The sequence below is a fragment of the Lepidochelys kempii genome, chromosome 10 (assembly GCF_965140285.1).
Source record: "Lepidochelys kempii isolate rLepKem1 chromosome 10, rLepKem1.hap1, whole genome shotgun sequence".
Lineage (NCBI taxonomy): Eukaryota > Metazoa > Chordata > Testudines > Cheloniidae > Lepidochelys > Lepidochelys kempii.
In genome coordinates, this window is record NC_136389.1 from 66168907 (window position 1) to 66181003 (window position 12097).

The 12097-nt window shown below is 39.3% G+C and overlaps 1 protein-coding gene across 3 annotated transcripts in view; it reads left to right on the top strand.

The window, feature by feature from the left end:
- Nucleotides 1–271: 271 nt before the first annotated feature.
- SPPL2A (signal peptide peptidase like 2A) overlaps nt 272–12097 on the top strand; it is a 48887-nt gene continuing 37061 nt past the window's right edge. Inside the window, exons 1-4 of one of the 3 annotated variants that reach the window (XM_073304012.2) lie at nt 272–668; nt 5319–5438; nt 9037–9222; nt 10016–10105. In XM_073304012.2, the coding sequence (XP_073160113.2) occupies nt 309–668; nt 5319–5438; nt 9037–9222; nt 10016–10105 (756 nt within the window). In that variant the 5' untranslated portion in view covers nt 272–308. The remainder of the gene's footprint in view (nt 669–5318; nt 5439–9036; nt 9223–10015; nt 10106–12097) is intronic. The other 2 variants (XM_073304013.2, XM_073304015.2) reach the window with 2 other exon arrangements.

Here is a 12097-nt window from a genome sequence, read left to right on the forward strand (position 1 = left end):
GGATGCTGCAGTTGTCTGACGGGGGGACGGGGACACTCAACTGGGGAGGGCCCCGTTTTAGGGCCCAGCTAGGGGCCACCTTGGCAGCAGCAAGCAGGATGGGGGGGGGGCTGGCCTTGTCCAGGGCCTTAGGAATGCAATGCAGCAGCCAAACCCTTTGCTGGAGGGCAACAGAGACAACAGTCCTGCCCTTCTTTCCTGGTTCACCAAAGACCTCCCCCGTCATCCCCACCCTCGTCGCCTAAAAGGCTTGTCCAGGGTTGGGAGGCTCGGACCCTGCGGGGCCTCGCTCCCCTGCCGGGGAAGGCATGCTCAGGGCAGCCCGACGCTACGGGGACGGGCGCGGTCAGAGCCGGACGGAACCGGCCCAGGAGGCGGCGGCCGCCCAGTGCTCCCGGAAGCAGGCGAAGGGCTGTCACGCGCCGGCAGCGGCAGCCCCCTCCCCCCCCCCCCCTGCGCCGGCTGAAGAGGAAGTGCCGCGCGCTCGGGGGCAGCTCAGCTGGCGGCGCTGTGCGGGCTCCGTGCGCGGGCGGTGGCGGGTCCGGGAAGGCCGCTGGTGGAGGCGAAGCGGTGCCGGGTGCTGCTGCCCCGGCGGGCGGAGGGGGATGAGCGGGATGAGGCGCGCCTGGCTGTCGTGGGCCGCTCTCTGGGCCCTGCTGCTCCCGCGGGTAAGGGGCTGCCGTGCCCGGCCGCCGGCCCCTGTGATAGTCGGGGGGGGGGGCAGTCGGCGGGGCCTGCAGGGTACTAGGGGGTGAGCCGGGCGGAGGGGCTGTGGGGGAGAACTGGGACCGGGTGGGGGGGGGGCAGGAGTGGAGCTGTGGGGCAAGGGCTGGCACGGGGCTGTGGGGAAGAGGGGGGTGAGAGCTGGCAGGGGATTGTGGGGGGGGGAAGCTGGGGGGGTGAGGGCCAGCAGGGGGGCTGTGGGAAGAGCGGCGGGGGCCTGTGGGGGAGAACGGAGCTGTGGGAGGGCAAGGGCTAGCACGGGGCTGTGAGGGGAAATGCAGTGTGGGGGTGGAGTGGGGTGGTAGACCTGGGGGAGGGGTGTGGCATGATGTTTTGTTGAGGAGAGGTGGGTTGGTATCTCATGGAGGGTGGCTGAGTTCACAGTCTTGGACTCTGCAGTGTGAGTGGGGGGGGGGGGTCACAATTGCAAGACTGTGGAGTAGGGTGATGAGGTGGTAGTGGAGGTGAGTCCTAGTCATGTGGACTGCTGTGACTGGGTTTGGATGTTGGACTGTTTGTGTGGGCTAATATGACAATTCTGCAGTGTGCAAAAGGTGTCTTTCTATCCCAGCTGGTGAACTGATTGTGATGAGAACCAGTCACTTTCTCTCCTGTTGGGAACTTCTGCTTCCTTTCAGAACCATACTCAATCACAGCTTGTTTTGTTGAAGATCTGAAATGTCTGTCTGAAAAAGGTGGATTGGTTCTTCTGGGTTTTCCAGTTTCTATCCAGGATCAGAAGTAAATCTGCTTTAAACATTAAGATAGAGGCCATCCTGGTAGTATTTCTAGCTGGGCCTGGATTGTCAAGGGTATTTCCAGTCCAACTCTGTACCCTAAAGGTCAGAAAAATGTCAGATAAATAAGCAAACTTTCAGATGCTTCCTAACCTCGCAACTGATCTTCTGAGGTCCATTCCATCCATAGGTCAGTGCTGATTGGCCTCCTTCCACAAGAGGAAACTTTTTATAAATAACCCTCTTGTTGCTACTTATCAGCTTCACAGTGGGCACATTAGTATAGCTGGTGTTTCAAGTACAGTGTTGTGTTGACATGCTCTTAGTAGGATTATGCAACATGCTTAAAACACTGGCTGTCACCTAGAGCCTGTACACATTAACAATCAAACTATGGCTACTGCTGTGTAATGTAGTGTTGAAGAACAAATGATCACTTGTTTAGAAAAAAAATTACTACTTACGAAAAATTAACACTACAGCTTTCATAACACCATGTTTATTTATACCTCTCTCATCCATACACAAGAAAGTTCTAATAATGGAAGGGGCTAATGTGAAAGTCTCTAGTTCTTGCTGCTCAGACTCGATCCTGTCTCCATTTGAAGTAAGATGATCAATATCATGACTTTTACTTGCCAACAGTTTATATTTTTAGATGAATGGGCTTAGTTTAAGAGGTAAAGATTGGCATTTCTTTTGCTTATCATAAATCATTAAATAACTTTAACTTTATCTAATAACTGAAGGACTGTACATTTAAAATACTAACAGGCTCTGGCTATTTTCACACTTTGCTTGGTGAGCAGATGTTCACTCTCGGAGCCTGATAAAATGGGTTGCTCTTAGTAAGAATTTTTGCCATTCAAACCAGATGGACCTAGAACTCTGAAACAACTACACAAGAGCACCTCTTGCTTTTTTCTCCTTTTATCCCAAGGTCTTGTTTGTTATAGGAGATGGGTAATGCCTTTCAATCATAGAATCATAGAATATCAGGGTTGGAAGGGACCCCAGAAGGTCATCTAGTCCAACCCCCTGCTCAAAGCAGGACCAATTCCCAGTTAAATCATCCCAGCCAGGGCTTTGTCAAGCCTGACCTTAAAAACCTCTAAGGAAGGAGATTTCAAAGAAGATCACAGAGAAAAACAAGCTATTAGTGAACTTCCTATATACATGGCAGGCATCAAATTCCAAGCCTCTCTTTTCGTACCTCTCTCTTGCTTATTAATATCGCTTAAGTCTATACCTGACGGATAACAAAAAACAAAACAAAACAAAAAGAAATCTAAAACCTACAACAGCACTCACAGACTCCTTTTGTTCTATTAATTCATTCCTGATGTTAAGGTAAGTGCTTCTTTCAAGAAGAGTCAAGATGACCAGCTTTAAATTATGGCATAATTTTCCTTAGTTCCCAGTCAATTACTTTACTTTCTTCTGGCAACACGTAACTGAAACAAGAAATGACACCTTTTCTTTCATTAGACACCTTCTAGATATCATTTTTTTTTTAAATTATAGATCTTTATCTGGAACATGGAAAATAAATGTTACATATTTCCTTTATTGTGGACAAATTCATATAATGCCTGACTATTTTATGAGTCTGCATTTGTTTCGTATTTAATCAAGTATGTATCAAACTGGGAAATTAAGAATTTAACTAAAAAAAAAAAAAGGCTTTTAAGTATTTATAATAAATATAGTTTCAGAATCCATCTTCTAATGTGCCCCTCCAACAATCTTGCCAAAAGACTGTTGGCAAGAATTGTGAATAATATATACATTTTTAAAAAACATAATTATAGGAATTGCCATACAATAATCTGTCCACAATTGGAGTGCTTCTTTGCCTCTGTCAGTTAGTGGCCCGCTTTGAGAAATACAGGTGAAAAGTGCTATATCAGAAAAATTATTATGAAATTTTTGGTTACTGAGCACTTTCAGAAATCAGTTTTCAGCCTTTAGCATCTTCATTTTTCTTTAATTCTGTGACTGCACACACAGAAAAGGATTACATCATGGTATAAACCATAAAATCCTGTTTTAAAAATCCTATAAAATCAGGGTGGATAAAATTCAATGATTTTTTTTTTAAAAAAAATGGGTTTTATTTAAATAGGTTTTTTCCTCAAAAAGCATTTTTATCAAAAAAATTCTATCTAAAGATAGTTTTAATTAAGATACAATATAGCTCAAAGATATCTCATCATGGAATAGGGATTATAAATTCTAATCCCATCATATGAGACAATATATTCATGTAATGTTTAAGAAAAATTTTGTAAATGAGTTCCAGTACTTCCATGGATTAGGAACCCAATCTTATGGGGCTCCAGAGGCTTCTGTATAGATTAACCTAAATAATCTTTCTATCTACCGAATGGGACACAGTGCTCAGTCTAGAAGATACCGTCAAAGATGCTTAGTTTTGCAGTTCTCAGACTGTGGATTTGTGTCTTCAGAGATAACATGCTTGTTAACAGCAAAAATGTTTTTAAATAAATAAGACCTCAACCCTATTGTCACTCTGCAAATTTGTGTACACAGAGTCAATCCCTTATCTCTCTCTCAAAGTTTAAAAACTTGAATGTTTAACTAAATTCAAAAATTCATATGCTTATTTTGTTAAAATATTATATGTTTGCTGTTGAAGAAAAAAATCCAGAATATATAACATTGTTTTAGTTAAATAAAACAATTTAAGTGTCTGTCTAGTGATGTTCCCCTAATACAGCATGGCAAGAAAATCCTCCAAATATTAATGATAGTTCACCTCCCAATTACTTCATAAATATCTGCTTCAATTACATTTAGTAAATGAAATAACCAAACAATCGTTCATTTTCTAATATAGCTGTAAAACTAAATCTGAAAAGTTTTCAAAATAACTCACTGTTTAAAAATGTATAGTGTGAACTTTCTAAAAATGAAACCTACATCTATCTCTGAGTTGTGAAGAATATGTATTAAGGTTATAACAACCAACAAGAATGCACTTTTATGTAGAAATCCATGATTAAATCAAATCTTCCTAACTAGTGATTTAAATCAAATGCACCTTGTATAAAATATAGCTACTTTGATTTACAGGTGCCCAAAATAATCTGCAACCAAGTATTCCCACAATTTTTAGAATTAAGTTTAAAATTTAAATAAAATATGGGGGTGGTGTGTTTCCTCCCTTCTCTCCCATCCCACCAAAAAAAAAAAAAAACCTACCAAAAAACCCCAACCCCAAACCAACCAGCAAACCAAAACTTCCAGGTCAAGACTGAATCTTTAGAATTGCTATAACTCCAGGAAAAACATAAGGCTTAATCATACATCTCCTGCTCACAAAAGTAAATTTATATGAGCATTCCCAGTGAGGACTATGCCCATGAGAGAAGGTATTTATGATGGGGCCCATGACTTGTAATAAAAATTTGTACACCACATACCCTATGCTGGCTATATCAGTTGTGTTTTTTAATAACCTTTTTTCCAGTTTAAAGGGAATGTAAAATCTTGGTTGTTAATCTAAGAATGCTTTCCTGGAGGTTTCTGTCTCTTTAGCTTGCTCTTCACAGCTGTGTATGTGTGTGTTTGTAAAAGGAATATGCAGCATCTGAAATGTACTTGAGCATCACTGTTTCCTTGCTATGATTAGCCATGCAAACTCTGATCAGTTTTCCACTGTTCTACCTGCATTACAGAATCAAAACCAAGCTGTCAAGGTTAATCTTGTTACCTGTTCCATTTCTTTTTTTGGTTATTGAAACTTTTAAGTTGTCCTATTTTTATTTAGAAGAATATTATTTGTCCACCAAGAGTGTAAACTGTGTTGTCTAATGCAGAAACTTCATATTGTAGGTAAATGCACAGGAGGGAATCCTGCATGCTTCTGGAAATGGGATACCCCCATTAACAAAGGACTACTGCGTACGTTACAATCCTTCGTGGGTATCTCTTCCAAATACCCTGGATAACATTGTAAGTAGTTATGTAGCTACGCTGTCTAAGAATTACGAAAACCAAGAACGATTTTGGATCAAATGGAATTTCTAGTAGAAAGTACTGTGTAAAATCAATGCATGTTAAATGTATACCCCAAATTAAGAAACATAGTAAGAGGACTAAACAAGTGCCACCATGGCTAAACAGAGAAGGAGGCAAAAAGGCATCCTTTAAAAATTGGAAGTTAAATCCTATTGAGGAAAATAGGAAGGCACATAAACTCTGGCAAGTCAAGTTTGAAGGTATAATTAGGGAGGCCAAAAAAGAATTTGAAGAGCAACTAGCCAAAGACTCAAAAACTAACATAAAAAAAATTAAGTACATCAGAAGCAGGAAGCTTGCTAAACAATCAGTGGGGCCACTGGATGATGGAGTTGTTAAAGGAGCACTCAAGGAAGATAAAATAATTGCAGAGAAACTAAATATTCTGTGCATCAGTCTTCACTACAGAAGATGTGAGGGAGATTCCCATACCTGGGCCATTCTTTTTAGGTGACAAATCTGAGGAACTGTCCTGGACTGAGATGTCATTTGAGGAGGTTTTGGAACAAATTGATAAATTAAACAGTAATAATTCACCAGGACCAGATGATATTCCCCCAGAGCTCTGAAGGAACTCAACTATGAAATTGCAGAACTAACATCTGTGGTATGTAACCTATCATGTAAATCAGCTTCTGTCCCAGATGCCAGGAGGATAGCAAATGTGACCACCAATTTTTTAAAAAGGTTCAAGAGGCAGTCCCAGCGATTACAGGCTGGTAGGCCTAACTTTAGTACCAGGCAAATTGGATGAAACTGTAGTAAAGAACAGAATGATCAGACACATAGGTGAACGCAATTTGTTGGGCAAGAGTCAATATGGCTTTTGTAAAGAGAATCATGCCTCACCCATCTATTAGAATTCTTTGAGGGAGTCAACAAATGTGGACAAAGGTGATCCAGTGGATATAGTGTACTTAGACTTTCAGAAAGCTTTTGACCGTGTCCCTTACCAAAGGCTTTTAAGCAAATTAAGCAGTCATGGGATGAGAGGGAAGGTGGTCTCATGGATCAGTAACTGATTAAAAGATAGGAAACCAAGGATAGGAATAAATGGTCCGTTTCATAACGGAGAGAGGTAAATAGTGGTATCCCCCAGGGGGACCAATACTGGGACCAATACTGTTCAACATATTCATAAATTATCTGAAAAAGGGGAAACAATGAGATGGCAAAATTTGCAGATGATACAAAATTACTCAAGATCATTAAGTCCAAAGCAGACTTCAAAGAGTTACAAAGGGATCTCAAAAAACTGGGTGACTGGGCAACAAAATGGCAGATGAAATTCAGTATTGATAAAAGCAAAGTAATGCACATTGGAAAACATAATCTGAACTATACATACAAAATGATGGGGTTTAAATTAGCTGTTACCAGTCAAACAGATCTTGGAGTCGTGGATAGTTCTCTGAAAACATCTGCTCAATGTGCAGTGGCAGTCAAAAAAGCTAACAGAATATTAGGAACCATTAGGAAAGGGATAGATAAGACAGAAAATATCATAATGCCTCTATATAAATTGATGGTACACCCGCATCTTGAATACTGCATGCAAATCTGATTGCCTCATCTCAAAAAAGATATATTGGAATTGGAAAAGGAACAGAGAAGGGCAACTAAAATGATTAGGGGTATAGAACAGCTTTTGTATGAGGAGAGATTAAAAAGACTGGGATTTCAGCTTGGAGAAGAAAAAAGAACTAGATAAGTTCCTGGAGGATAGATCCATCAATGGCTATTAGCCAGGATGGGCAGGGCTGCAACACTATGCTCTGAGTGTCTCTACCTTCTGTTCACCAGACACTGGGAATGGGCAATAGGGGATAGATCATTTGATGATTTCCTACCCTGTTCATTCCCTCAGAAGTATCTGTCACTAGCCACTGTAAGAAGACAGGATACTGGGCTAGGTGGACCATTGCTCTGACCCAGTATGGCTGTTCTTATGTTCTGTGTTCTCATTAGGATAACTTCTAAATTGGTACCACTGCTTATCTTCTGTCAAGAATAATCATAAAAAAAGAATTTTCTTAAATTTAGCACTGTGAATATTTAAGAGTAAGCCCAACTTCTACAATACCCAAAATGATACTGTCGTGCTGTTAAGACACCAAATTTTATGTTTTAAAAAAAAACTTTCAAAACCTAATATTGAAATGCATTAATGAAAGTTGAGAGAAATAAAAATCAGCAAAGTATCATGTTTAGATTTAAACACTCACCTACTCCCCAAGTGTTCGTAACGCTGATATTTTAGTATCAACTCAGTTCCTGGCAAAAAAAAGTTAAAATGGCTATAAATGAAAGTAAAATTGACTTTTGTTGTTTTCCAGACTGAATGAATCTCAAAAAAATAAATGTCACAAATGGAGAAAAATAAACTAGATTTTAAAACTATTTCAATTAAGTGTTCTTGGAGACACTTTGAGTGAAGTGATTTTGTATGGAATACACCTTATTTTGGAACCTGATCTGTTTAAAACAAGGATTGCCAATATTGGTCAGCATGTGCATTTGCGTAAAATACTAAAATGTATATGTTGAAACAGTATTTTAATGATTATTTGGAATTTATATTGCCATGCCTTACTCTTGGTCAAAACTTATCCTTGAGCTAAGATCAGAAAAATCCCACATATACATGTTAAAGAGGTTTTTTCCTTTCCTTTTGCTGCCCTTGATGTGATTGGTAAATGCTATAGGTTTGGAAATAATTGAGAGAAATATTCTTTCCCTTGATTCATAAACAAGGCTGACTCAGTACAAAATCAGAGGAAGTGTAACAGCCATGCTTCTGTTAAGGACCTACTGTGGCCAAACATAACTTGACTAGCCAAAGAAAACAACTTATTTATTAAGTCCTATTTTAAAAAAGAGTTTTAAAAACTAAAATTAAATATATGGAAAAATTATTTAAACTACTACTACTTTGTTTTAGGGCTAGCCTACTGTCTTGATGTGAGTGTTGCAATAGAACCAGAGTTTGGATATGTATGAGAGTCACTGTTTCTTTGGCTGGTGAAACTTTTGTATGACATAGTTGGATTCTCTAGAGAGTTGCTGTCTGTTGCTCATAATAACATATTCTAAAGACTAGTTTACAGAGTAGCATTGGCCTTGGAATAGGCTGTAAAGGAGTTAAGACTGGTTCAGAAATCTCAAATATACTTAGTTGCTTATTGCTATACTTTTAAATTGGTTTTGTGATCTTAGTATTGCAATGACTCCACATGAACATTCCCTGAAAGTTTATTCCTCTCCTGCTACTGATTTCCTATTTTGAATCCACATTGCTGAGTCAACGATCCCATTATATTTCTTAGTAGGTCTATTTACTCCCTGTAAATAATGTTTGATTTCCTATTTTGAATCCACATTGCTGAGTCAACGATCCCATTATATTTCTTAGTAGGTCTATTTACTCCCTGTAAATAAATGTTTTTGTGTGATAAATAAATGGGAGAAACCATATTGGAAATTAATCTTTGATTTTTAGTTTTAACTTTTATACAACTTTTGATTTTTATAGGCTTCCAGTAGTTTGGAGAACTTGACCTCCAAAGTGTTCTGCAGTAATTCTGAAGTTCCTTCTACTCTTGTAATAAAGGACAAGGCAGTTGTAGTGATGAGGGGAAACTGCTCATTTGTGGATAAAGCGAGAACTGCTCAAAGTCATGGTGCTAAAATGCTGTTGATTGCCAGTAAAACTGGTCTAGTAAGTTCTAACATTCTATGGCTTAATCTTCATTAAAGTGACATTATCTTAGTTGCATTTATTGTATTTTGACCTCTGTGGTTGCCTATTCGTTATACTCAAACTACTAAATGAAAAATGACCTCTGTTGTTTTCTACTAATTTTAGTTGCATAATCTTTTAAGTGAAAATTTTACATTTTATTAAGCATTAATATAATCCAGTACCTGTACACAATCATTGCTACAGAAAACAAAATCACTAAAAATATCAACTAATACAGAAGAACAAAAGGAAAAAAATTGACAGTAACAACTAAAAGATAAGAACAGTTATTTTAGATCATGTCTTATCACTTTGCCAGACATGCATGTCCTGTTTTTCTTGCTCTTTTTAAAATACTGGATATCTTTTTATGTACATTATACTTATATTTGCAGTTTGCGCAAATACATTCAATACAGCAAAATACAATATTAATAGTAGATTATCGTTGATAATTGTTAGTTTAAAAAAAACTGAGCTAAACTTGTTCTGAAAGGTGGGTTATCAGAGTCAAACTATTGGGTTTTGATTATCTGCATAAAAGCATAAAACATTTACCAGAATATCTCTGGGTCAATAATGTCAGCCTTTCTGTGTGTGTAGCATAGTTTTCCTTAAACTGTGTGAGAGTTTTTCTCTGTAGCTTTGAATCATGTCTGCTGATTTTTGTTTGCGAACATAAATACTGGCATTCAGAGGATAATCTGCATATAGAGTTGTGTTCTGCAAATATGCTATCAAGTCCTCTTATATAGGTTTTATGTTTTAGTCTTCTCCTTCAGGTAACAAGACTGATGTACAAAATGTAACCATTCCAGTTGCTCTTGTAAGATATAATGATATAATGGATATGCAGCAGGTAAGTGACTGATAAAATACTGTAATCATTTATGATTTGTATAAATATTTTCATAATTACATTTATGATCATCATTATATGATGATCTGCCCCAATATTTTTATCAGGCAGTGCCCAGTTAGGCATGCATATTATATTGATTCATGTGTTTAGACAATATCTGTCTTCCCCTTTCTCTGAAAATGAAGATAGATTGAGATTTCAGTCATGAAAGCATTAACCTGCTCTTTGACTCTTTCAGGCTAATCTGTAAGAGTGTTCCTTCAGCCTATAGTATAGAGCAGACTTTATTGCAGTTGTCTACTTGTTCATGGACTGATCTGTTTTTACACTTTATTGAAATGTACACATTAGAAAAAGACTGACACTGAGTTAGAAGAGAATATAGAGCTGACAATATCATGACCAATAGCCAGCAACTCTTCCTTTTGACACATGGGATGCTGTATAGGACAAAACAAACATCACATGTGAATTACTTTCATTATAGTGTGACAGTGCAATATACAATGCTAATGTTCCAATAACCGATAGCAATTCACTTTTCTTTCATGTTATATACGACCTTGATTATCTGAAGCTCAATAATTCTATTAACTGCATCAAAAGGTACTTCAGATTTCCAAATGTATTCAATGCCCCTCTGATGTTCAGATAATTAAGATTATATTTTTCTAAAATTTGTGATATTCCTTGAATAGAAAGTAAAATAGTCATCAATATGTTTCTAGCATATTCCATTCATTCACTATTGAATCCACCCTTCCTCATCTCTGTTGGCAACTCCACTGTATTCCCTATGGCCAAACTTGCTTGTCATGTTTGGTTCTTCTCCCACATCCAGGCTATTCACCAATCTGTTCGCTCTTCCTCTGCATTATCTCTGATATCTGTCTTTCCTTCTGTATTCCCACTGCAGAATGTCTTTTCCATGCAATGGTTATGTTTTACCTTGACTACTGCAGCTTCCTCCTTTTGTGTCTGCTTGTATTTGTACAGTGCAGATTACTTTGACAACACTCAGTATATTCTAGTGGACTAACAGGTACGTGGTCCAGGTGCACAACTTCTCAAGTTGTTTTAGGGGTCAAGAAGTAGTATCATCCCTCCTTGGAGTGCCTAGTGTACTCCCTCAGCATGAATTATAAGGTTGCTTCCAGGTCTCCTGCATTGCAGTGGGAAATGCTGTTATCCCACTATATCAATTCATTCTAAGTATATAGTGTTACAGTTTCAGGGTAACAGCACCTCAGACCCACTCTGTGGTCTGCTCCATGGCTGCCCCCTTAGGTCTCAGGCTTCTGTCACCTCTCTCTGGGCAGGGTCCTGTACCATATCCTCTCGGATCTGGAATTTAGGCTGCAGTCCCCCTGCAATTCACTGTGGTTATCCCAGCAGGTCTGACCTAGCTCTGCACTTGCAGTTCACTCTCTTTCTTTAGGAGCAATGACAGTGGCCAAACAGTTTTCACAGAGCACAGTAAATTTATTTTAGAACAAAACCGTTACACAGAAAATCTGTAACAAAACAATACAGTCTAAACACAGGTTACCAGATGTCGCCCAACTTCCATGTGGGGAAGTAGTAGGTCATAGTCCTTCAAACCCTTTGAGTAGGGTTTGCCCCCTTGGTTAAAGGTTTGTGTCCATTTGTTGGATCAAAATCAGGGCTGCTTAGTCAGCTCAGGCTGATGCTTTACATGGTTTTGGGGCCTTTGTTTCCCAGGCCACCTGAAACAGGTAAAACTGGTCAGTGCCCCTTTCCTTAGGTGGCAAAGCTTTAGCAGCTGGGTATCTGCATAACAGCAGTGGGATTTTGCATTAATCACCCCTTAGTAATTCCAGATTCCATCATGTGACACTTCCTGGGTCACCCAAGGTTGTTAGGCACCTTGCTGCCACCTGCCCTTAGTGAGAGGAAGCTGTGTCTGCCAGGGATCAACTGCTTGACCCTGACAGCCACAGGCAACACAAGTGTTCTCAACCCATGTGG